Source organism: Durotheca rogersii (assembly GCF_024521655.1).
Source record: "Durotheca rogersii strain YMJ 92031201 chromosome Unknown GGS23scaffold_21, whole genome shotgun sequence".
Taxonomy (NCBI): Eukaryota; Fungi; Ascomycota; class Sordariomycetes; order Xylariales; family Xylariaceae; genus Durotheca; species Durotheca rogersii.
Genome location: NW_026251252.1, coordinates 147,906 through 172,425, shown reverse-complemented (window position 1 = coordinate 172,425; position 24,520 = coordinate 147,906). Strand labels below are relative to the sequence as shown.

General features: G+C 57.4%; 6 protein-coding genes across 6 annotated transcripts; 4 read left to right on the top strand and 2 right to left on the bottom strand.

Moving 5' to 3' along the window:
* The first annotated feature begins 3,303 nt into the window (after positions 1–3,303).
* Positions 3,304–5,285, top strand: GGS23DRAFT_210952 (HAD-superfamily hydrolase). The gene is made up of 2 exons (XM_051511887.1): positions 3,304–3,800; positions 3,852–5,285. Exons 1-2 carry the CDS (start codon positions 3,445–3,447, stop codon positions 4,870–4,872), a joined length of 1,377 nt encoding a protein of 458 aa, XP_051369518.1. The 5' UTR covers positions 3,304–3,444; the 3' UTR covers positions 4,873–5,285.
* Position 5,286: 1 nt separating this feature from the next.
* GGS23DRAFT_613327 (3-oxoacyl-reductase) lies at positions 5,287–6,762 on the bottom strand (the record flags this gene model as incomplete). The annotated part of the gene is made up of 1 exon (XM_051520561.1): positions 5,287–6,762. The coding sequence occupies one exon, from the start codon at positions 6,760–6,762 to the stop codon at positions 5,926–5,928; it is 837 nt and encodes a 278-aa protein (XP_051369517.1). The 3' UTR covers positions 5,287–5,925.
* A 1,421-nt stretch (positions 6,763–8,183) lies between these two features.
* On the top strand, positions 8,184–11,091 carry GGS23DRAFT_578958 (enolase C-terminal domain-like protein). Its single transcript, XM_051517023.1, has 3 exons — positions 8,184–8,961; positions 9,143–9,307; positions 9,417–11,091. The coding sequence occupies exons 1-3, from the start codon at positions 8,892–8,894 to the stop codon at positions 10,463–10,465; spliced, it is 1,284 nt and encodes a 427-aa protein (XP_051369516.1). The 5' UTR covers positions 8,184–8,891; the 3' UTR covers positions 10,466–11,091.
* A 1,915-nt stretch (positions 11,092–13,006) lies between these two features.
* On the top strand, positions 13,007–16,412 carry GGS23DRAFT_210428 (putative C6 transcription factor). The gene is made up of 3 exons (XM_051511883.1): positions 13,007–13,442; positions 13,894–13,918; positions 13,989–16,412. Exons 1-3 carry the CDS (start codon positions 13,240–13,242, stop codon positions 16,338–16,340), a joined length of 2,580 nt encoding a protein of 859 aa, XP_051369515.1. The 5' UTR covers positions 13,007–13,239; the 3' UTR covers positions 16,341–16,412.
* Positions 16,413–18,616: 2,204 nt separating this feature from the next.
* On the top strand, positions 18,617–21,209 carry GGS23DRAFT_210415 (carotenoid oxygenase). The gene is made up of 3 exons (XM_051511882.1): positions 18,617–18,788; positions 18,858–19,130; positions 19,194–21,209. The coding sequence occupies exons 2-3, from the start codon at positions 18,993–18,995 to the stop codon at positions 20,877–20,879; spliced, it is 1,824 nt and encodes a 607-aa protein (XP_051369514.1). The 5' UTR covers positions 18,617–18,788; positions 18,858–18,992; the 3' UTR covers positions 20,880–21,209.
* GGS23DRAFT_210484 (hexose transporter) lies at positions 21,053–23,793 on the bottom strand. Its single transcript, XM_051511884.1, has 5 exons — positions 23,152–23,793; positions 22,759–23,084; positions 22,230–22,676; positions 21,720–22,126; positions 21,053–21,591 (listed from the first exon to the last, which is right to left on the bottom strand). Exons 1-5 carry the CDS (start codon positions 23,250–23,252, stop codon positions 21,226–21,228), a joined length of 1,647 nt encoding a protein of 548 aa, XP_051369513.1. The 5' UTR covers positions 23,253–23,793; the 3' UTR covers positions 21,053–21,225.
* Between the last annotated feature and the right edge of the window lie 727 nt (positions 23,794–24,520).

Genomic DNA, 24,520 nt, shown 5'->3' with positions numbered 1-24,520 from the left:
CTTTATAGTATGAAAAAAAGTACGCGATTAAGTAATAATATACGTAGGCGTTAATTTTATTATATAGAATCTACCTATAAACCGAGTCCGCTTCCTTATTAGTAGCGACGACGACGACGACGACGACGATAACGACGACGGTAGCGACGACGGTAACGACGACGACGGCAACGAGGAAAAAGCGTTACCTTATAAGGTATACTTTAAACAAATTAATCGATTATAAGCGAACGCTTACGTAAAAAGAACCGGTATATAAAATAGCGTAAAAAACGCGAAAAGTTACGTATACGCGATAATTAATAAGTATAAAAGATAATCGCTACTACTACTACTATAAGGGCTACTACGCCTACGTTAAGGTACCCCGGAAGGCCGAGCTAAAGCTCGTTAAATTTATGGAATTAAAAAAAGCTTTCGATTCTAAAAAAATTAATAAAAAGGTACGTTAATACGTAATAAAATACGCTAGCGTAGAAATTCTAATTTAAAGTAAGCTTTTAATAAAGTCTATAAGAAAACTAAAAAGGCAATCCGAAAGACGGAAGAGCGGGTTATAAAGTAATAAGGATTAGATATTAACGCTCTTTCTAGTAACGAATTATTACGAGAAATCCTACGTATATTACGAGAAAAAAATACGGATACGTAGAAAAAAGTAGAAAAGAAACGTAAAAAGAAGTAATAAAGATATAAGTTTAAAGGTTTCGTAGTTTTATTAGGCATAGCGCCCTTTTTTAATATAGAAATTACGTACCTACGTAATTTTAACTTTAAAAAAATTTTTCTATACTAGATTTCTTTTATGTTTTATTCTTCTTAAATTCGTTTTACTATATACGTTTTTTATCGTAAATAATATACGATTTACTTAATATAATATGCGTTAACGTAAAAATTTAAACTAATTTCGAATTTATAAAAGATAGTTTCGTATAAATTATAAGTTTTCTATATATAATTTCTTACGTTTTCTAGGTTTTCTATAATAAATAAAGTTCGTAGCTCTAAAAATCGGTATTAAATAAACTAAGTATACTTTCTATATCTCTTTATCCTCCGGATAGGTTATTATTTTTAGCGTTTACGTTAAAAATAAGCCCGAATTATTCTACGAAGCAGAATAATTCGGGCCTTATTTTAATTACAATACCTACCTAGAGGTACCTAGTCATTATAGCAATGTTATACTCGGTTGGATACGCCGACAGGGGATCGCCCGCTGGTAGACATGCATAGCTACGTATAGCGGGTGCCTTACCTACGCGACGATGGTGTATTGCATTATGTAAGTACCCAGATACCTATCTCTGCCTACCCGGTGGTCTACAGGTGGTTACAGGTATCCCGTCACCTACCTAGGTACCTTAGGTACCTACCTACACCTACCGTAATACATATAGACTCCATAGGCACATCTACCCTTACGTCTTATAAGCATACCTAGTCGTAACTATAAGTATATCGATCGTAGCCTCACCCGCCGGGCCATTGAGAAGCGGCCTGCCTCTCCGCCGTCCGGGCTCGTAGGTTCTGTGCTCGGATGGATGTGAGGTAACGTCAGGTGTCAAGGTACAGTACCTAGGTAGGTACATTATTCCTCCGACCTGACCCCGCCGCACGCACGGGCCAGAGCGGCCAGGGCGGGCGAAAGGCACCGAGCACTAAAAAAAACCCTAGGGAAAAAACCTGGCCGCGTCCCCACCTCCGAGGATCCACTCCGATTCCCCACTCCGCTCTTGCTGGTGAGACAGCTTGACGTCATACACCCCACAAGCCGTCCCGGCTTTTCTTCTTGAGTGGCTGCACTAAGGGAAAGTACCTGACGTGCCCAAACTACGTACCTCGCTAGGTATATGTCGACTATACTTAGTAGGAGGTGCTACCGTACGGGTACCTGAGATAGCAGATTAAGTACCTGGCCTGCCTGCCTGCCTTCTCTGCCTTACGTAAGGTACCTATTGTTGCGAGTTCCTATCTCCATTTGGCATCTGACAGTACCTCACGCTAAACCTCACGTCTTCTATCCTTCACCCTTCTCGTTTCTCCGTACCTAGTTGGACTACTCGTCGTAGACTACTGTGCCCGCTCGTACCGCTCTGCTTGAGCCGGTTGATCGCCTCCTTTCCGGCTACATACAGCAGTAATAGCAGCAGCTAGCCAAACAAGATCTGGCTGTCCATGCAGCAGCAAGGCGGGCTGCTGCTACGTAGATGGTGAAATGGACCGCATGCCACTCAATCCCAAGAGCCTTCTCGGTCCGACCCATCGCTGATCTTTACGTTGATCGATCCTTGGCCGCGAGGTCCTAGATAACTTCGTCTCTAACCGCCGGGAGGGGAGTGTCGACAGCACCGGCCATCGTCATTATCTCACGCCGACTAGAGTAGAGAGGCACCAACCTGCATAACCACCGCCGACGAACCAAAATGTACGGACGCCGTACACATCCCCATATAGTACAAGAGCTAGCTAGGCCGCCCACGCCTGTTCGGCTGCTTTACCTCGGGCCTGATAGCTGATGCCGAGATGCCGCTGCGAAAACAGCGCGCCGCGCCTTGATACGGCAGATCACCTCCACATTTAGCGACGGCGTCGTCCCATACGCCGCGAGGCTAACGCACCTCCCAAGATGTGACGAGGCCGGTCTGTATTAGTCCAGCCAGCTGTAACATGCAATACCCACACGTGTAGATGGATGTGTCAGTGTGTGCTCGTCCGTACAGTCGCAGGAATGCATAGGTGCATCATCACCCAGACAAAGACCCTGCCATCGGGCGGATCGTGGAAGAAGGGTCCCTTTATCGAAGATGATGTAGCACGTCGGGACCTGCAATACCGAGGGCCAGTCGCGAGTAGAGAGGCCACCCACGCCATACCTCCACAATGCTGACGTTGACGACTGCGAGGGCCTAGCTCAAACCTACAGAGGCCAGAGTGCGAGTGCGAGTCCCCTAAGTTAGGAACCCGATGTCCGTCCCTACGCGTCAGATCCGCGCGAGTTGGCTAGCTCGATATCCTCCGAGGAGGTATCGACTAACTAACCAGAGGCAGCCAACTCAAACCTGCTATTTGCATGCTAGTCCGTCTCGAATGTGTGGGAAGATCCACGCCGTATGTGTTCTACTACCCATCCATGATCCAGATATATACCCAAGGTATGTCAGCACACATCATTGTACATGTATCGGGCTACGGGGACATGTATCCAGGACCGCTTTGATGGGTCGATCGATTATTCGCCGCTGGACGTTTACGTAAACGCCTCAAGGTAAATAGATGCACAGGTATATAGGTATGTCCATCTCCCCTTACCCAACCGACCCCCAATCCTTTCTTCTTCAACTTGCTCTCTACGCTTCAGTTGTCCGATACTGGTTCGGGACATCGTCTACAGTCATAGAATCTCGTTCTTCCCGGTGATTATCCTCTCACTTTATAACCATGACGTTAGAACCGACCCGGCAGCCTACCGCCCACCGCGGCAGCTTCGTGGAGGAGATCGAAACTGCCCGGACCGATCTCGCTCGCAAGCTGCTTGTTAGTGAATTACAGTCAAGCCCATCCGAGTCAGAAAGAGTCCCATCCCTGAGCCCTACGACCAGTGCCACGTCTACGGGTCCGGACTCGGATGTAGCCGATTCACCCATCACCACTCCTGTCGACGACGATCTTGTCGCGGACAGCTTTGCCTTTGCCTTTGATATTGACGGCGTCCTTGTGAGGGGTGGCCGGCCCATCCCCGAGGCCGTCCAGGCTATGAAGGTCTTGAACGGAGAGAACAAATACGGGCTCAAGATGTCAGTAGGGCCCTTGATCTGTACACCGACGCAGAGCTAACCTTACCACAGCCCATATATATTCTTGACAAACGGTGGCGGCAAAACAGAGGCGGAGCGTTGTGGCGATCTGTCTCGCCAACTGGACGTCGAGATCTCGCCGGCACAGTTTATCTGCGGCCACACGCCCATGTCCGAGATGGCTAGCAAGTACAATACCGTCCTCGTCGTCGGCGGCGAGGGCGAGAAGTGCCGTTCTGTCGCCCAGGGCTACGGATTCAAGGATGTCGTAACTCCTGGAGATATCATCAAGGCTAATTCCGCCACTACGCCCTTTCGAAAGCTCACGCCGGAAGAGCACCGTAACTCGAGAGAGCGTGATTTCAGCAAGGTCGTCATCGAAGCCGTCTTCGTCTTCGCCGATTCGCGCGACTGGGCTGGCGACCTGCAGATCATCATCGACCTAGCCATGTCCAAGGGCGGCCGCGTCGGCACCCTCTCGGAGACCTTTGACGAGGGCCCGCCCATCTTCTTCTCCCACAACGATGTCGTCTGGTCCGCCGCCCACGACAACGTACGCCTAGGCATGGGCGCCCTGCGGGGGATCGTGGAGTACACTTTCAAGGAAGTCACCAAGGGCAAGACGCTCCACACGCACGCCTTTGGCAAGCCGCAGATCGGAACCTTCGAATTCGCTACCCGTCTGCTCAAGCGGTGGCGGAGGAATGCGCACCGCCTGGATGCCCCCCCGGACACGGTCTACTTTGTCGGCGACACTCCGGAGAGTGACATCCGAGGGACGAACCAATTCAACGAGCAGGCCGAGAACGACTGGTACAGCATCCTGGTTAAGACGGGCGTCTACCAAGACGGGACCGAACCGGCCTATAAGCCCCGCGTCACCGTCGATACGGTGCTAGATGCCGTAAACCACGGTATCGAGCGCGAGATGCAGCGGAAACGAGAGAGGGCCCAGGCCCAAAAGCCCCGTCTGGTTGACATGCCTACGCTGAGGCTAGAAGGGACAAAGGACTGCGCCGTCTTTAGCCCCACCGAGGAGTGCTCCATCGAGCTAGATGCTTCCGCATCATGACGACCACGACGCTCACGGCAGTATCCTTCTCAGAATCTCCAGGAGAGAAAATCGTATACTTTTATGATACCATCACTGAATATTCACAAGCTGCCCGGCGCAGCATCTTGGGCTCTTAGAGGGTTTTCGTTTTTTAGATATGCCATCGAAGTTCTTGTACAGCCGCCGCTGCAACTTTGTAAGAAGGCGAGAGGATGATCACAACCACGTACGTCTCCGCAGAGGAAGACTGCCCAGTAGAAAACTACACCAGGCGGCGTCAGGGATACTTATTTCTGAATATGCACCAAAATTTGACTTGTACCTAAGTTTCGCTTTTCTACGCTCGGCTCGTGTGCGCTGCTTACGGACTCGATGTCTACCTGTGATGTTTACTAGGTGCTAGAATTTTCTAGAAATAGGCTCGGAAAAGCGATGCGTAACAAGATCGCATAAAGTATTTGGTTCTATTCTTGATGGTACCGATTATACAAGTCGAACTAGCGGCAAGGCACGCTCGGGCGACCACACGTAGACACGGGTTGACCAGATAAAGCTATCGTTACACTGATGACCGAGAGCAGCATCATACAATACGAGTCAATCCCACCCAGCCACCCTATCCTTAAGCACGGGCGTGGTGGCAGGTAGAGGGACCCAGCAGCCTGCTAGCGAGATAGCAGGAGGGGGAGGGTATGTAAGCTGTGCCTCATTGCCATGTCAATATTACTCGATCGCCAACCCACCCCCGTCTGTGCGGCCGGCCGTCGATCCTATCTATCCTTCCCCTATCTGCTTCCCGACTCCGTGCTCGCCACTCGGGGAGAAACTGGTTGCGGATGGCGGGATTGGCAGGTTCCCTCCCTCCCAGCTTTCTAATCTCCTCGTGCTGCCCCGTCCCGTCGACCTCGCCGCGTGAGAAAAAAAAATGACTTCCTAGGTGCTGTCCAGAGGCCAGCCGATAGAGACCGGTAGACGGGCGAAGCGGAAGGGCAGTGGCAAAACAAGGAGGAGGAGGAGGAGGAGGAGGAGGAGGAGGGGTTCCTGAGAATATATGGCCAGGCAGGGCGGTATTCACTGCAAGTTGACGAAGAGGCCGCCGTCGACGAGCAGCTGGGCGCCGGTGACGTAGCCGCTGAGGTAGTCGGAGGCAAGGAAGACGGCGGGGCCGGCGAGGTCGCGGGGGTCGCCGGTGCGGCCGAGGGGGATGCGGCCCTCCATGTAGGCGCGCTTGGCGGGGTCGGCGAGGTCGGCGTCGTTGAGCTGGGTGCGGACGGTGCCGGGGAGGAGGGCGTTGCAGCGGATGGCGTGGGGGCCGAGGGCGACGGCGCAGCTCTGCATGAGCGACAGCACGCCGGCCTTGGTGGGCGTGTAGTGGGCCTGGCGGCCGCCGCCGACGAGCGCGGAGATGGAGCTGACGCCGATGATGGCGCCGCGGCCGCCCCCCTCGGCCGCCGGCGCCGGCGCCTGCGCCGCCATCTGCTGCGCCGCCGCCTGCACCACGTAGAACGCGCCGTCCAGGTTCGTGCGCACGGTCCGCGCCCACAGGTCGCCCCCCAGCGTCAGGAACTCGGCGAACTCGCAGATGCCCGCGTTGCTCACGCACACGTCGAGCCGGCCGAAGCGCGCGACGGCGTGCCGCACGAGCGCCGGCCCCGTCGCCGGGTCGGACACGTCGCCCGCGAGGTGGTCGAGCACGCCGACGTCGCCGGCGGCCGCGGCAGCCTCTGCCAGCGCCCCCGCCTCCCGCTCCAGCGACGCCAGGTGCCCCGCGTCCCGCGCCAGCCCCAGGTGGTTCACCACCACGTTGCAGCCCTGCCGCAGGTACTCGAGCGCGATGGCCCGCCCGATGCCCGTCGTGCCGCCGGTGATGATGGCGGTCTTGCCGCGCAGGAGGCCGGTCGGCGACATGTTTCGGTCTCCTTCTCTCTTCTCTCTCTTTCTCTGTCTGTCTGTCGGTCGGTGCGCGTGCGACGAGTGATCTACCGGCCCTGTCTCGGGGGGGGTAGGAAGAGGGGAGGGAGGGGAGGCAGGTAGAGCTGGCGCCGTCGATTAGCGGAAGAACTTGGGGCTCGAGCGCGATGGACGCCTGGACGGACGGAACGGGCGGATTGGATGGGAGGGGAGGGAAGCGGGTGGAGGGGGGAGGGGAGGGCGTCAGGGTCCCGCTGGCGGGGTGCGCGAGGTAAGCTCGGGATCGTCGTCGGTCGACCAGGCAGGTGGACTCACAGGATGAAGCGAGACGGGATGTCTGGGTGAAGACAAAGGGGAGGGAGGACGAGGAATAAAACTTGCACAGCGGCTGATTCCTACCGTGGCGGTGGTCTTTTTGAGTATTATTGCGGACGATTCCGCATCTCGTCGAACGCTATACCGTCGTCGCATTGATACCTACCCTTACCGCGGCACCGCAGCTTCGGACACATTAATTATTAGCCCTCGCACCAGAGCCGAGAGGAGGGGGGCGGGTCTCGTCGCTATCCCCGTAATATCGATGACCCCCCTAGCTCGCAGGGCCGGGTCCCTCAGCTAACCCCACGATCTCGGGGCAATGGCCAGCGAGCTCTGGCCGGGAACTTGGCAGCTCAACCGATTGTCGACTTATTCCGGGGGCTGTCCGCCGGAGACACGGATGCGAGCAGTGGTGGTGTTATTATTAGACACCGCTGCGAGTACATACCTACGTGCATACCTACCTACATGCGCACATGGTAGGTAGGTACAGACTCTCTCGGGAGAGGGACTGACGAGAACGCCACGCAGCCGATCCCTTTTCTGCGCCAGGCCCCATCCTGGGGACATGGCGCCTGCATCTCTCTCTCTCTCTCTCTCGGCGTCGCGTCTTCGCGTCGCCTCTCTTACGCCGACACAACCTTGCGTTATCTCGGAAGACTAGGAAGACTAGCGGTCGCTAGTGTGGGTGTGTATGCGTGCGAACGCGCGGTCGTTGATGTGTTATTCAGCGACAGCTCCCCGTCGTCGCCGAGGAGGGGGGAGACGGGACGGCCTGGCCACAGACGTCTTCTACGGCAGACAGATACTTTTCACGGGCTGGCGGGGTATATACACAAGCACGGCATCATAGAAGTCCCGCAGGCGGAGCGGGCTGCCTATAAGAGCTGCAGCTATGCGTCGAGGCCAGTGTAAGCACTCCAGACTTGCAGCAGGTTATCGCTCTCGTGACTAGGGCCGGTACGATGCGAAGCCCAGCACGGATGTGGGGAAGTAGGTAGGGAGAAAGGAGCATGGGAGTGCGAGGAGGGGAGGAGGAGTGAGGGTAGAGACTGCGTAGCAACGCCTTACTACGTCGTACTAGGCACCGACGGGGTGGGGAGGGAGCACGACGGCCTCAGTCGCGTCGGGGGATTGGCCACCGATCCGCGCGGGCTTGGGGAGCGAGAGAGGGCGGGGGGGATCGACTGAGATGACGGATCCGGGTTTGCCATGAAACAGGGTGTCCGAGCTGCCACCTACGTCGTATACACGCCTACTACACACAGACACACGCGCATACGCATACGCCTCCCTGGTTTGTGCGGAGCAGAACCGCTCGCCGGGGACGAGAGAGCGACGAGCAAACGAGAGGGCAGCGGGGAGGACGGAGAGGACAAGGGAGGACGAGGACGACAGGGAGGACGGGGAGGACAGGGGACACGGGGGAGCTAGAACGTTCCCATCCGTCGAGCTAACCACCCCACTGGCTAACGGCGCTTCTCGGCCTTGGATGTCGTCTGCTATTCCGAACAGTTCAGGCAAGGTCGCTGTTGGGGATGCCGAGTTCGAACGAATTCCCGTCTTCCACCTGGCTCGCTGCCTACGTATTTATATTCCCGGCTTCTGCGCCTGTCTTTGTCTCTGTCTCTGCCTCTCCGTAACCTCCCCCTCCGCCCCTCTCTCTCTCCTCTGCCGTTTTCACCACCGACTTTTGTAAAAGCTGGGCGCCCAGACATACCCACCATACGCATACTAGTAGGCGTGCTGTGTTCCTGTTCTTCTCGCGCTACGACGACCATCCTGCAAGGCCGAGACCCCTCCTCGCAATGGCCGCGGTGAGACAGTTCCCCACCATCAAGGCCATACGGTCCTACGTAATCGATGGCGTGGGTTCAGGTACGTCTAGCCCCAGTAGCAGCGGCATGATGGGGATTCAGTAAGCGGCCGGGCCGACTAACTAACCTGCGCGTCGTAGGCGGCGATTATCACAACGTCAAGGGCGGTCACTGGTACGTTCCGGACAGCCCGACGGGGCGTCCCGTAGGGCCCAGTGGGGGCTCGAGACGATGCTAACGAGCTGCCGGACCGCGCAGGCTGATCGACACCGACATCTCTACGCCGTGTTCTATCTGGGACCAGTACAAGAAATCGCGGACCAGCTGGGGCATCAACGTCCTCGGGTCGTTCCTCGTCGAGGTCGAGGCCAGCGATGGCACTGTCGGTTTCGCCACGGGCTTCGGCGGTAGGAACATATCTGTCTTATAGCGTCCTACCTTTCGAGGTTCTTCTCACTTACATGCAGCGCATGCTGACGAGTCGCGTTGCTCTTCCCCCCCCCTCTCTCTGTCTAGGCCCTCCCGCGTGCTGGATCGTCCACAAGCACTTCGAACGGTTCCTGATCGGGGCTGACCCTAGAAACACGAACCTGCTATTCGAGCAGATGTACCGGGCTTCCATGTTCTACGGCCGCAAGGGCCTGCCGATCGCCATCATCTCGGTCATCGACCTGGCGCTGTGGGATCTGCTCGGCAAGCTGAGGAACGAGCCGGTGTACAGGCTCATCGGCGGCGCCGCTCGGGAGCGCATCAACTTCTACTGCACCGGGCCGGAGCCGGCGGCGGCCAAGGCGATGGGCTTCTGGGGCGCCAAGGTGCCGCTGCCGTACTGCCCGGCCGACGGCCACGAGGGCCTGCGGAAGAACATTGCGTTCCTCCGCAAGCACCGCGAGAGCGTCGGCCCGGACTTCCCCATCATGGTCGACTGCTACATGAGCCTGAACGTGCCGTACACGATCGAGATCGCCAAGAAGTGCGAGGACCTCGACATCAACTGGTGGGAGGAGTGCTTGACGCCCGACGACACCGACGGCTTCAAGCAGATCAAGCAGGCCCACCCGACGCTCAAGTTCACGACGGGAGAGCACGAGTACTCGCGGTACGGCTTCCGCAAGCTGATCGAGGACCGCACGCTCGACATCATCCAGCCGGACGTGATGTGGCTCGGGGGCCTGACGGAGCTGCTCAAGGTGTCGGCGATGGCGGCCGCGTACGACATCCCCGTGGTGCCGCACGCGAGCGGGCCGTACAGCTACCACTTCGTCATCTCGCAGCCCAACACGCCCTTCCAGGAGTACCTGGCCAACTCGCCCGACGGGAAGAGCGTGCTGCCCGTCTTCGGGGACCTCTTCCTCGACGAGCCCATCCCGACCCGGGGCTACCTGACCGCGGCCGACCTCGACAAGCCCGGCTTCGGCCTGACCATCAACCCGGTCGCGCGGTCCAAGCTGATCCCGTCGCAGTACCTGCTGACGCCCCCGCCGGCCAACGTCCTGCAGACCGCCACAGGGCTGCCCGAGCCGGAAGCCGCCGCGGGCTCGAAGGCGGCGGCGTCGTCGTCGTAAAAACATCTGTCAAGTAATTACCTACCTACGTCCCGATATTCAAACGACGGCTTGAAAGTTTACCCACCCACACCGACTGTTGTCGCTGCTGAGAGCTTCGTACGTGTACGTGCGCGTGCGGAACCTGAGTTCGGGCGGAGGCGTGTACGTAATGTGACCGAAGAGAGTAGCATGATGAAGAGGAGGAAGACGCGGGAGAAAGAGGGCGACATGGCCCCATATACCTACCTACCTACCTACCTACCTACACAGACACACCTGACAGCGGCAGCAGCAGCAGCAGCAGCAGCAGCAGCAGCACAGCTCGGTCGAGGCGCCGGGGCGCCCGGGAATGCTGCCGAGAGATTTGAGGTGGCGGGATCTCGCGCGCATAGCCGACTTTTTTCTGGCCCTGCCGTTGCCGGCCGTCGACATGCTGGATGGGTGGATGGGTGGATGGGGACGCACGGATGGACGGGATCGGCAGAAGCGAGAGACAAGAACAAGGACAGCCTACCCTGCGATATACGCACCATGCATATATGTACAGAGCAGCACAGACAACACATGTACCGACGCAGATGCACATAAATATAGGTATGTGTATAATATATATACCTAGGTCTGTGGTTATACACACGCACACACGCACGCACGAACGCACACATGTAGATGTGTCTATAGTAGATACGCACGCCTCGTAGCCACGCGGGACCGCGTGTGGGAGTAGGTGGGCGCGAGAGGAACACGCGAGAGCAACGAAATGCATATGGTAGGTAGGTGGTATTAGTATGAGTAGACGCCGGGAAGGGCAGATTCGTCCGGTTGGAGGTGCTAAATAATACACCGGCCTCTGCTGGTCACATGTAAGCACCGAAAATGTGCGTGCAATACCTACCTACCTACCTATACAACTACCGGCGAATACATAGGCAAATGTACGGAGTATATGTGCGCACGCTCGGCTCTCTGGACGTGCGTGCGTGTATATCCCTATACTCATACAGCACACACATACAGGCAGATAGATATCTAGACCCGTCTGTGTGTGCGTGCGTGAAGGCGCAGAACCACAAGAACGAGAGCGACGGGATGGTGGATTGGACCCGAGCGCTCGCACGCACCGCACCGGCACACACACACGCCCCTCCTCTTCTTCCTGACTCAGGGGGGAGGGGGGAGGGGGGTGGGAATATCCTCAACCCCAGCAAAACCGAGGCAGGCGAACCAGGCCGGGACGAGAGACCCTGGGTTTGCCGACTTCATTGGTCTCCGCACTCGAGATATATACCCACTCCGCGAACTTCTTCACCCCTGGTGTCCCCCTTCACCTCTCTTCCTCCCCAACTTTTTCCCTCCCTTTTTTTTTCCCCCTTCCCTCTCTCTCTCCCTTTATGGCTCTCTCCACCAAATGCTACCGTAGCTCTCGAGCCAGTCCCCATCGAGGTTCGGTCGACCATCTCCCCCCGTCTCCCACCCCCCCTGTCTTTTCTCCCCCCCGCAAAACCGAAAAAAAAAAAGACGACGACAATTTCCCTCCCTCCCTCTCCCTCTCTCCTCACCACCCCCAGACCCCCCGACGAACAGCCGTGCTGTTGGATTCATCCCGGCAAAGTGACAAGTGACAGGAGAAATACCGGGCGCGGTGCTGGTGGTGCAGCGAGTGTCCTATGTATATCATCGTTATTATTGCCTATTGCCTATTATTTGCCTGCTGGCACACCCTGTCCGATCTGGTTGGTAACTCCGGGGCTATTGTTGTTGGTCATAAGCCCGAGGTCGTGCCTCTTCTCTTCTCTTATCCCTCCTCCCTCTCTTGACTGACTGACTCTCTCTCTCTCTCTCTCTCTCTCTCCTCCGCCCCCTGTCTAGCGAATAACGCGAAGCTCTTGTCTCCGGGTCTTGGCGGATAGCGGTAACCCCGTTTTCTCTGGAGAGAGGAAGCGGAGAGAAGACGGGGGTGTGTGGGTGGCGGTAGGTAGGTAGTAGTAGGTAGACTGATCCGGTAACATATGTCACTCGGCCCTGTTTCTGAGCCTCGTCATCGATCGATCTCTACGTATGTAGGTGCTATCTGACTTATCCACACATAGTTTGTGTCTCCGCTCTCTCCCTCTCTCTCTCTGTCCCTGGCGACAACTTCTCTGGACATAGACACGTAGTATAGCATACATACATACATACATACATACATACATACATACACACATACGTATATCCACAACACACAGACACACATGACCGTCAAGCATGCACAGCACCGTACATGACCACGTCCATCCCATCTCCATACATATATACACGTCCGTGCCGAGACAGATACATACATAGCTAGTCAGGTACTGCCATAGCTCGGAATTCTCCCCCCCCCCATGTTACGAGCCCGCAAGACGGCCCTAGCTAGTTCTGCGTCTGGCTCCACGAGACAAGAACCCACGAGCCTCTTAGTCCGTCTCCTCCTTGTTGCCCATCCTGGCGTAAACTAGCCGTTTTCTCGAATCACATCACCGTCGTATTTTTATTATTGTTGCCCCCTTCTCTCTCCCTCCTTCCCCCCCCTCGAAATCCACATTTTCCCCGGGGGGCCCTAAAAACGCAATAAGGGTTGTCGAAGGCCCAGGCCGAGGGCAAAGCCAGCTAGCCAAAAACCCCTTCCCACATCCATCCATCCATCCGCCCGTCCTCTCTCTCCCCCCCTCTGCTCAACATTACCCCGAACACTCGACGAGGCAGCCTCGCGCGATGCTGCCGAGCTGGAGAGCGCGCCGCCGACCGACTGCCATCGACACCAAGACATGATGCAAGCCGCCGCTCCGTCGCAGAACGGATCGACCGGACCCCAGCCGAGCAACCACGTGTCGCTGCAGAGCAAGCAGGAACCCGACAGCGACGACGGCACCAACCTACTGCAGAGCGGGGACGAGAACGATCAGGAGGAGGATCACGACAGCTCCGGCGCTGTGCGCCCGGGCAAGCGCAAGAGGCCAATCTCTGTCTCGTAAGTCGCTTTGCCGCACTCTCGCTTTCGCTTGCTCGTCCATGTCGCGCCCTTCCTCCTCGTGCTCCGTCGTCCTCGTCCTCGTCCTCGTCCTACCATCATTCATCGCTATGCACTTCTTATCGTCCTACCCGTTTTTCGTCTATCGATCTTGGCTGTCATACCATTTCGTTTCTTGTCGCCATCTGCTGTTCCCCCCTTTCTGTTTTTTTCTTTCTCTTTTCTATTTAATCTTTCTTGCGTTCTCCTTTTTTTCTTGCTTATGTCGCTCGGAAATGTCCCGAATCCGCACTCATCGAGTCCTCGACACCGCCTCTCCGTGTAACCCCCAAGAGTTCCCTTTCCCCCCGTAGTCCCTCCCCCCCTTCTGGCTCCGACATGGGTCACGATATCTACACGACAGCGGAATCTCGGGAGAGCGTCGTTAACACTAAAACGCCGAGTCGAACAGTTGCGAAACATGTAAGCAGAGAAAGGTCTGTAGCGCCCTCCATTCGATGCGCGACCCGAACTAGTCGCGGTCCGTCAGCTAATGCTCTCTTCAAGGTGAAATGCGATCGTGGACAGCCGTCGTGCGGTTGGTGTAGAAGGAACGCGGTCTTCTGCGAGTACCGCGAGCGCAAGAAGCCCGGCCTCCGAGCTGGCTATGGCCGAGAGCTGGAGCAGAGGCTCGACAAGCTCGAGGAGATCCTGAGGTCGCACTCCGAGATCCTCCAGAACGCCTTCTCCAACCATGGCCACGCCCACGCCGCCCCCAGCGTGCGCAACAGCAACCCCAGCCTGCCGAGCGACCATGGCACGCCGCGCGAACCCGTACCGCTGTTCCGGCCCTCCGAGTCCATCCGGACGCCCCAGGCCGAGACCGCGCTGTTCCTGCAGAAGCCCTCGACCTTCCCGACTACGACTCAAAGCATGGACTTCGGTCTGCCGCCGCCGACTCCGTCGATACACTCGATGCACGACGGCTTCCAGCCCCAGATCCCCATGGCCGCCATCTCCCCCCCAAACCAGCTAGGGCCGAGTCTGCAGCCGAGCTCCGCCGTTCAAGAGTACTACGGCCAGTCGCAGTCGCAGCCGCAGCCGCAGTCGCTCCGGTCCCCGGGTGTGAATGTCACCCACGGCCCGGCTCAGATCTCTTCCGATCAGGACTTGCCCCCGTACGACTTGCTCTACGCGTTAGTCGACCTATACTTCAAGCACATCAACACCTGGTGCCCTATCCTCCACAGGAAAACCACACTGGATTCGTTATTCGGACCTTCGACTCTGGATGACACGGACAAGGTGCTGCTGCACGCGATCGTCGCTGCCACTCTGAGATACTCCACAGACCCCCGACTTTCGGAGGAGAAGAGGCGGCATCACCACGACGTCTCGAAGCAGAGGGTCCTGCTCTACGGCATGGAGAACTCGTCGGTCAAGGCGCTGCAGGCCTTGGTCATATTAGCCTTGGACCTGTGCGGGAGTAGCAACGGTCCGCCGGGCTGGAACATCATGGCCCTAATCACACGATCGGTCGTGCAGCTGGGTTTGGCCGTCGAAACCAACTCGCTGTCCGTGTCGCCCAACTACGCGTCGATATATACCCTGCGGGCTATGGTCCTGCCGGAGCCGAGGGACTTCGTCGAGGAGGAGTCGCGGCGGAGGCTCTTCTGGATGATATATCTCCTGGACCGGTACGCGACCATCGCGACCGCGTTCGACTTCGCCCTGAGCGATAAGGAGATTGACAGGACGCTGCCCTGTCGGGACGACCTGTGGATCAAGAACCAGAAGGTGGAGACGAGGTGGTTCTACATGCAGGACCGCCCGCCCGACACCCCGGGCCACGAGGTGAACAAGCCCGAGAACCTGGGCGCTTTCTCGTACTATATCGAGATCCTCGGCATCCTCTCCAAGATCCACGAGTTCCTCAAGCAGCCGGTCGATATCGGCGCGCTGGGCGACGTCGAGCAGTGGCAGATGCGGTACAAGGAGCTCGACAACCTCCTCGCCACGTGGAAGTTCGGCCTGCCGGGCGAGTACGGGAACATGGCCAAGCTGTTCCAGCCGGGCGGCAACAAGACGCTAAATTGCGGGTGGGTGATGCTGCACGCCACTTACCACACGGCCGTGATCCGGCTGCATTCGTCGGCGGCCTATCCGACGACGCGGTCGCCCATCTTCACGCCCTCCTACAGCGCGAGCCAGCGCTGCCTCGGCGCCGTCGAGAACATCGCGGCGCTGGGCGAGTTCGTGGTGCAGAACGGCATGCTGAACAAGCTCGGCCCCCCGTTCGCCTTCACGCTGTGGGTCGCGGCCCGCCTGCTGCTCGTCCACGGCTCGACCGTCGAGCACAAGCTGGCGCCGCAGATCGCCTTCCTCGTCGACACGCTGCGCGACATGGGCCGGTACTGGCCCGTGGCCGGGCGGTACTGCCAGCTGCTGCAGCGGGTGCTCGACGAGCACAGCGACAGCGAGCGCGCCGTGGGCCACACGGGGGAGCGCATCACGCCCTCCTCCGTCAAGATCCTCGCCGACATGAGGCGCACCGCCTTCGACCTCGACTTCCTCATCAGCCGGCAGCCGCGCCACCTGGCCGGGGCGCCGAGCCGCCGGCCGAGCGTGACGCCGGCGCGCACCCCGGCGCCGAACGAGCTCGAGTACCTCGACGTCTTCGACTTCTTCAACGTGCCCCGGCTGCCGTTCGGCCCCGACGCCTCGGCCGCGCCGTCGGCAGGGAACCCGGGTAACGACAGCAACGGCAGCAACAATAACGAGGTGAGCATGGATGGCACGGCGGGAAACAACGACAACAGCGGGACGGCCAGCGCGAATGGCGCCGCCGCGAACGAGTTTAACATCACGAATTTCATGGTCGACGCGAACAGCGACTGGCTCTTTAAGCAGCCCAGTTAGATTAGCCGTGGGGGCAATGGCGAAACGGCACTGTATATCATCATCACACACATTCTCTCTTTCCTGCGATGTCCTAGAAGCAGGCCGGGTTGGCCGATAAACAGTTGGATACCAGCCGGTTCGTGAAAGGGGAGAACAAAAAGCTAAAAAAGGAGCTTCCCGGGGTCCGGGACTGGACTGGACTGGACTGGTGCTAATATCATTGTATATACGATTTTTTGACGATTCCATACGTTGCCCGCGTCCCGAATTGACGATACCCATTCTATACATGTCCCCGGGAGAATGGTCATCAGAGAGCACGAGAGCTTACATATATATGTATGTATGCCTCTGGGGCAGATAGGCCTCTTATCCGAGACCTGACCCCCCGTCGTGGTCGTGGCATGATTCTCGAATGGACGTGACAGGGGGCGCCACATTCTGGTTTTTATCGTCCGGTTCGAATACACGGGGATTTTTACCTGCACTTTCCGCAGGCCAGGTTATCAGCGCCGGGGCCCGATCGCTAGTGAAAACATCCGTACGCTTGTGACTAGTCTGGCCCCTCGAACCACATGACAGCATTTGCGTATCTATTCAGTCCAGGGCTGCTTTGTGGATGAGCGGTTGTGAATAGGGTGATAAGTCGTCAGCCGGAGGGCGAAAGGAAGGGGGGGAGGGGGATAGAAACGGCCCCAGACCCCTAAAATGTCTGGGCATCGTAAAAATGCATGTGTATGCAAGATGTATAGCTGGAGAGAGCTCCCACACCACGGTCCAAGCATCTCTTGACGATGGTCGACACCGAGAGAGAGAGGAAGTGGTCACGTCTTCTTTGCAGATGTCGGCCCCTGAGGAAATCGATATTTCACACGCCAAAGTGCTGGATGGTAGCTAGAGGAAGTGCTGGCGGTCTCTGTCCGCGAGGAAGTTGTCGTTGGCACGGCAGGCGGCGAAGCACCTAGACGGTCGAGGCGATCTCCTGGGAAAATGGGTCAAAATAGCTTCATAATCATAATAAGAGCATACGTTCAGACAGGGAAGAGAGGAAGCCTGCCCGGGCCAGCTCATCGGGAAGAAAGGCCGGGCTGGCGCGTCCGAAAACCAGGTCTGGGATATTGGGGGCACGAGCGAATTGCAAGGTGAATTGCAGTGTATTAAGTAGTGGGAGGGAAATGTACGAAATCGGAGATGGATGAAGGCTGTGCGTTATCATGACGGCGATGCTTAAGTAATACAGGGGCATTTTAAAGGGGTAACCACGGCCGGCGGGAGGATCGAAACGATGCTGCCCGTTTTTGAACTTCGAGCCAGGGAAGTCGCGAAGAGAGGAGCACTTGGGACGGGATGGCGACGGCAGAAGGAAGCTGCGGATAGAGGAGCCGGCATCTGCTTTGTTAACAGACTGGAGAACGCACACAAATACGAATATTCGCTTCGATATATATTATTTCTTGGCTGTTTGGTGCCGGCGTGAAGCATCGTCTCTGGGCCTGCGCACATCACTACCTACCTACCTCAGTACTCGCCTCTACTCCTCGAATTCGTCTTCGTACAGCCGAACGGCGCAATTCCGATGCGCGGCAGAGCTCAAGTACCGAGCCATTGTTGTGGGAAAGTTGTTTCTTCTGCTGCCGTCCACGACCTCTACCCATCCATCCACCCACCCACCGTTGCGGTAGCCCGCGTGCGCCCAGGCGGCCACCCCTCGCGCCGACATCTGGGGTATCCGGTGGGCTTCAGATGGGTAGCACCAGCGTAACCTCGGGTTGGGGCGAACCAGGGTGCGCTGTATCGCTCGCCGAATGGCCGGGTGGAGAGGGAGCCGTGCAGATGCGAGGGAGCAAGACGAAGTAGGACGACGACGAGCACAAACGTACCGCATCGCGGAGCCTACTCCCCGTCTCCCTCGGCCGGCGCCTCTCCGCCTCCAGCATCGCCGAGTGCAAACAGCTCGCGCTTTAGCGCTTATGGTCCCCTCCTCCATTCTCGAAAACAAAGGGCCAAGACCGACGGATGCCTAACTAAGCCGACTAACACCCATCACCTACCCCCTTTTCATCCCTGGGCCATCTCCCACAGAAATGTGGCTCGAGGTTGGCCCTTCTTCCTGGCAAGCGAAGGCGTGATGCTACTGCATACATATACTAAGCATCTCCGTGGGCTAATGTGTGCCTAGCAAGCAAGAACATATTCACACGAGAGCGACACACAACCCACTTCATACCCAGCTGAGGTAGGAATCCTCTGGGGTCACGACATATTCAATACTTAATACTCAACTCACTAATACTCCCACTAATACTCCATTAACTAATACTTCACTTCCCTTACCTCGGCCATCCACGCAGCAAACAATCAAACGCTTTCGTATATATTTCGGCGCCTATCTTGCATTCGGTCGCGGTTCTGCTAGGCTGTAGGTCGTTCGACCTGACTAGGATTTTACTGTATTTCGCGATCAATGTATGGATGGAGTCTTGATCTTTGACGTGTCCATCAGCTTCTCTAACTTCGCTAATTCGGAACCGTTAGGCATGAAGACACGTGGACTCGGCAGCCGCTTTGTGAACGTGGATACCAGTAGGACCTAAATTTCTGCGAGATCTACCGTATCCGCATAATACCACACCGTCCACTTTTAGTCCGGCGTTCTTCATAGCTCGTATAATGGTCATGGGTGTCGGCGGCGACCTCTCTACAGGAGGGGATCAGCCTCTCCGATTGCAAGCCGAGGACGTCGAATTCGAGCGTGCGGTCCAGGGAATGCTGCGTGGTGATTATAAGGATTGGCCCAACGAGGCAGGGGTGAGTTATTGCCGGATCCTATCTTATGAGCCTCGAACCCGCGTCTAACGAGAGAATCCCCAGTTTGAGGGTCTAGATGAGATACGTGGCCCCGTGGAGCTCACCGTCCGGGGTACCATTCCCGCCTGGGCTGCGGGAATACTGTATCGTACCGGTCCCGGACAATACACCATCGCCGACACCCTCAAGGGAACCTTCCATACCACCCATTGGTTTGACGGCTTTGGCCACACGCACAAGTTCAACATAATCGCTGATCCGGACAATGCCGAAGCCCCGGTCAGGGTTGAGTACTCGTCTCGGCGCCAGACCCAGACGCTTATCGACGCCGTAAAGAAGGAGGGACGGAGACCCGATATCTGCTTCGGGCAGCGGAGAGACCCCTGTATCGGTATATTCGGTAAGATCATGAGCGTATGGGAGGGAGCGCTAAGGACCCCGCAAGCCGGCATGAACAACGTATGCGTCACAATACAGGCACCAATTCCCAGCTTATCGGCACAGGCCGGCGAGGCCCTCCAGTCCGGCTACCGCGGAGTAAACAAGACACTATGGCTGGCTACAGATGCACAAACCATGAAGGAATTCGACCAGCACACCTTGGAGCCTATTGGTGTCGCAAGGCAACGCCAACTACATCCGCTTCTTAGCGGTCCGCTGAGCTGCGCCCACGCTCAGCGAGACCCAGACACCGGTGACTTCTTCAACTACAACGCCGAGATGGGACGTATCCCGACATACCGAGTTTTCCGCACGAGCGTATCGACGGGCGAGACCGACATCCTCGCAACCATCCACGAACACGGGGTGAAGCCAGCATACATCCACTCCTTTTTTCTCTCACCTTCATTCGCCATCCTCTGCGTCCCGTCGTCCCACCTGGGGATGATGGGCCTCAAGGTCACTTTGGAACGCAATCTGGCCGACGCGATAGAGCCATTTGACGAATCAAAACTCTGGGTATGGTTCGTCGTTGACCGCCGTGGTAGCCGCGGCGTCGTCGGGAGATTTCACAGTCCTGCCGGCTTCTTCTTCCACAGTATCAACTCCTTCGAGGAGTACGACGACGAAACCGGTGATGTCTGCGTTTTTTGCGACTTTATTTCCTACCCTACTCTTCAGGTGATACGCGCCTTTGAGATGGACGTCCTGCTGCAGAACCACGGGGCGACCGAGAACTTCTGGGGTGACGAGGAGCGCAACCAGAACTGCCAGGCTCGATTGACCCGACTGAAGTTCCCGATACCGAGATCGAATTCTCCGGATAAGCCCGACGTGCTCGCCCCTGAACGGCCGGCGGAGAAGGTTCTCGAGATAAGAGCACCGCGTGCTGGCGAGCTGCCCACCATCAACCCCACCAACTCGACCAAGAAGTATCGCTACGTCTACAGCCTAGCCAACCGCGGCCGTAGCACTCTTTTTGACTCCATAGTCAAGACGGATCTCGTGACGCGAGAGGCTGTATATTGGGAAAACCCCAGGGGTCATACGCCCGGTGAAGCCATCTTCGTTCCACGCCCGAGTTCGCACGTCCGTGGCCAGGGTGGCGAGACGGGCACAGGGATTCCGGATGAGGATGACGGCGTATTGCTGAGCGTTGTCCTAGACGGCATCGGCAAGAAGAGCTATCTGCTGTGCCTCGACGCGCGAACAATGAAGGAGCTAGGACGGGCCGAGTGTGACTTTGCTGTCGCATTCGGATTCCACGGCCTGTATTCTGCGCCCCCTGCTGTGGAACGGGAATCGTGATACGGCAGCATCGGACCCATAGTTTTTCGAGGCACATACTTTCGCCCTCGACGTTCATACTAGCAGCCTCTATGTCTCGACGGAATGCTAGACCCCTAGTGCTGTCGACGGCATCGACTGACTCTCACTCCGTAGCTAGCCACGTTCTAATAGAGTGGCAAAAGTATACCTAGAGAAATCGTCCCCTAGGTCATTCTACTCTGCTTATTTATTTATAATTATACGGCTTCTCACGCTCTCATACTGCCTGTTCCCGCGAGTTCCTGTCGTCACATAGGATATACAAGGAGGAATAGAACAATCTTTGGGTATCAAGACCAAAAGAAATCATCGTAGCGCCCGTATTCTACACCGGTGTGCTCTCGTCGTGGTGGGACACCCCGTCGCTCTGCTGTTCGCTCTTCTTAGGCGGAGCGCCGCCGCCGCCGCCGGCAGCAGTAGCTGCGGCGTCGGCCGCGGCGCGGCGCTCGGCGTACGTGGTCTTGGGCGACCAGGCGGCGCTCCGGCGCGCGCTGGAGACCTCGCTGTACAGCTCGTCGACCTCCTCGAGCGACCAGCCCTTGGTCTCGTAGATGAAGAAGTAGACGAAGGCGATGCACAGGAAGCAGGCGCCGAACCAGACGAAGAAGATGCGCGCCTGCAGGTTCGCGTAGCCCTCGCCGTAGTTGACCAGGTACGGCGTCGCGTACGCTATGGCCCAGTTGAGGAGCCACTATCGCGCGGCAGCGGCAGTTAGTTAGTCAGGAGTTCTGGGCTATGAGACGGACAGGAAGGCGGATAGATAGGTGGATATGGCATAAGCAGGGGTGGAACGGGGGGGGGGGGGGGGTCGCAACTCACGTTTGTGGCGGTGGTCATGCTCAAGCTCTTGGCCCTGGTCTTGAGGGGGTAGATCTCGCCGGTGACGACCCAGGCGAGGGGGCCCCAGGTGCTGGCGAAGAAGAAGATGTAAATGCAGACGAAGGCGATGCCGGCCTTCTGGGCGGCGACGTCGTAGACGATGGCGTTGCCGGACGCGTCCTGGCCGGTGGTGAGGGTGCCGAGCATGGCGACGATGAACTGGCTGACGCACATGCCGACCGCGCCCCAGAGCAGCAGCGGCCGCCGGCCGAACTTGTCCACCGCGTACAGCCCTGGCAGCGTCGACACCACGTTGATGCACGACGTGATCATCTGGATCACGAACGGGTCCTGGATCCCCGAGTTCCGGAAGTACTGCGTCCCGTAGTAGAAGATGAAGTTGATGCCTGCGGTGCGCGGACGGCGCCAGTTGTCAGAAAAGAAGCCTCCTTCTCAAGGAGGGGAAAGAAAGACAGAAAACACTTGGGAACAGGCGCTTCTGTGACCTACCTGTTAGCTGTTGTAATGCCTGCAAGCCCATGCCGGTAAGCTGCCTCTTGAGCATGGGTCCGCGGAAGCAGTCGAGGTAGCCAGCGGTCCCGATGCTCAACTCGTACTCGTGGTTCGCTTGGATCTCTCGCAGCTCGGCCTGGACGGCAGCGTGGTTGTGCTCGATCCTCCGAAGTCTGCCGAGAGAGCGGGCGGCCTTGTCGTACTGCCCCTTCCGGATGAGGTATCGGGGCGTCTCGGGGAGGAACAGCATGCCGCCGATGAGAATGATGGCCCACGCGAATTGGACCGCGATGGGGATGCGGTACGAGCCCGTGTCCTGGCGGTACTGCGTCGCGTAGTCAACGATGGCGGCCAGGAGAAGACCGATCGTGATCGCGAGCTGGTAGGCTCCTACGATCGCGCCTCGGATCCACCGCGGTGCCGTCTCGCTTTGGTATAAGGGAACTATATCACGGTACGTGTCAAAAAAAGCCTTCATCGTCGATCTGCTTCGCCCGGGCGGTCGTGGGAGGGGGGAGAGACATACTTAGCGCAGAGATGAGACCGACGCCGAAGCCGGCAAAAAAGCGACCGGCCAAGAATAGTGGTACGGCCGTGGCGGCAGTCTGGAGGATGACGCCAAGGATGAACACCCACGAGGAGGCGATGAGCGCAAAGCGACGACCGATGGTGTCGGCGAGAAACGGCGAGCTTAGAGCGCCGAAGAACGTGCCCGCGGAGAGTATCGACACGATGGCGGAGGACTCGGACGGCGAGACGTCCAAGTGGCCCTGCGTGTTGATATAGCCGGTCGAGAAGAGAGTCTGCCAGTAGTCCATGGCCAAGATTCCGCTGATGGTGCCGGTATCATAGCTGCGCGTCGGGGAGTCAGCGGCATGCATATCGCCTCATGAAAGGGCTACCCGCCTGGTTGACGTACCCGAACAAGACACCGCCAAAGGCCACAAACAAGCCGATGACGATGGCCGGCCACGCTTTACCGGCCTCGTCGTCGGGCTTCCGCAGGCTAAAACGAGCCATCGTGGAGGTTGTTTCGGCGACAAGAGACCTACGGCTTCGATGCCACCGATGCTTAGTACTAGAAAAGAGAGCTAAATATCTGCTGGGGATTCGAAACGTTTCTCCCCGTGGAAGAACAGAGTTGAAGCAGGAGTAGCAAGAGCAGCAGCAAAGAGGCAAGGAGTGACGAAGTATATATTTATATATATTCTAATGGCAAGAAACTGTCACCCTTGAGGAGCGGATGATGGGGTGAGGGTCAAAGGTAGGCCCGTTACCAAGCGGGACAAAGGGACTGACGACAGGAGACGACAGTATTGGAGCGACCGCCGGACAACCATTCACAACTGCAGGGGAGAGAGCCCGAGGCCCTTGCACGATGGCTTACCACTCGTAAGATATTTCTCGATAGGACTGGGGATACGATTCCTGCGTGGGGAGCGGATGGGCGGAGGGGTGCATCGAGCTGGTGAACCTGGAACTATTGGGCAAAGCTATCCGTCCCATCTAGGAAAGAATTCTGGCAGGTCGCGCATCACGAGGGCCCAGCCAGTGGTGGCCGGTCCGATTATCGCGCAGAAATGGATTTCCAGGTTCTCCTCATAGCCCGGGGCCCCAGAGGATAAATCTGGCTGGAGTAACACGGTCCAGGTCAGCAATGGGACCTGGGGCCCGGCTGTAGCGAGCAGGGGCGGGAGAGAATAGCCGGGGGTAGCGCGAGGTCCCCTCTTGTCAACGCGTAGGAGGTGGCGGCGGGAGCATGTCGGCGTGGAGAGGACGGGGTGGCTGGGGAGATCATCCAGGCCAACGTCGCGTGCGACTCAGTCCGCCGGGTACGAAGGGGTGTACGACGTGCGCTCTGCTCAATTTCGGGAGGCGATAGGAAAGCACATGTTAGTTGACGTTTCAGGAGCTCTCCAGATAGAGAAGACTTCGTCTCGGCGTGCGTATCTGTCACACGCCGACTGCCCGCGGCTCGAATATGGGCGACATGGGTGACGACCCCCGCCCCCCCGCCTAGGAAGTCGAGATATCTGCGCAGCGGTATACAGAAACGTCGATGCTGCCGCCTTACCCCTTGCGTGCATGTACGGAAATACATGTCATGACATCGCGAACGACTGGGATGATCTGGACCGCCAAGGACGGGGCATACGCGGAAGGACATAAGGCTTAGGCATGGCGCCGGCGGTCCATCGCCCCAAGTGAGAGCTGGGTGATGGTCGCGGGATTTCCATCCCACCCCCCCGGCAGCGGCCGCGACAGTTACCGTAGAGGGCTAGAGGGGA

What these genes read in the sequence shown, in the direction of transcription:
- GGS23DRAFT_210484 (XM_051511884.1), bottom strand. Translation starts at nt 23,252, where the DNA reads ATGGCTCGTTTTAGCCTGCGGAAGCCCGACGACGAGGCCGGTAAAGCG. An exon ending in TTTGGCGGTGTCTTGTTCGG is followed by an intron (nt 23,085 to 23,151) that starts GTACGTCAACCA and finishes CCCGACGCGCAG; the next exon opens with CTATGATACCGGCACCATCA. An exon ending in GGCATTACAACAGCTAACAG is followed by an intron (nt 22,127 to 22,229) that starts GTAGGTCACAGA and finishes CGCGCACCGCAG; the next exon opens with GCATCAACTTCATCTTCTAC.
- GGS23DRAFT_578958 (XM_051517023.1), top strand. Translation starts at nt 8,892, where the DNA reads ATGGCCGCGGTGAGACAGTTCCCCACCATCAAGGCCATACGGTCCTAC. An exon ending in AATCGATGGCGTGGGTTCAG is followed by an intron (nt 8,962 to 9,142) that starts GTACGTCTAGCC and finishes GATGCTAACGAG; the next exon opens with CTGCCGGACCGCGCAGGCTG. An exon ending in TTTCGCCACGGGCTTCGGCG is followed by an intron (nt 9,308 to 9,416) that starts GTAGGAACATAT and finishes CTCTCTGTCTAG; the next exon opens with GCCCTCCCGCGTGCTGGATC.
- GGS23DRAFT_210952 (XM_051511887.1), top strand. Translation starts at nt 3,445, where the DNA reads ATGACGTTAGAACCGACCCGGCAGCCTACCGCCCACCGCGGCAGCTTC. An exon ending in AACAAATACGGGCTCAAGAT is followed by an intron (nt 3,801 to 3,851) that starts GTCAGTAGGGCC and finishes ACCTTACCACAG; the next exon opens with CCCATATATATTCTTGACAA.
- GGS23DRAFT_210415 (XM_051511882.1), top strand. Translation starts at nt 18,993, where the DNA reads ATGGTCATGGGTGTCGGCGGCGACCTCTCTACAGGAGGGGATCAGCCT. An exon ending in ATTGGCCCAACGAGGCAGGG is followed by an intron (nt 19,131 to 19,193) that starts GTGAGTTATTGC and finishes GAGAATCCCCAG; the next exon opens with TTTGAGGGTCTAGATGAGAT.
- GGS23DRAFT_210428 (XM_051511883.1), top strand. Translation starts at nt 13,240, where the DNA reads ATGATGCAAGCCGCCGCTCCGTCGCAGAACGGATCGACCGGACCCCAG. An exon ending in AAGAGGCCAATCTCTGTCTC is followed by an intron (nt 13,443 to 13,893) that starts GTAAGTCGCTTT and finishes CGAGTCGAACAG; the next exon opens with TTGCGAAACATGTAAGCAGA. An exon ending in AAACATGTAAGCAGAGAAAG is followed by an intron (nt 13,919 to 13,988) that starts GTCTGTAGCGCC and finishes GCTCTCTTCAAG; the next exon opens with GTGAAATGCGATCGTGGACA.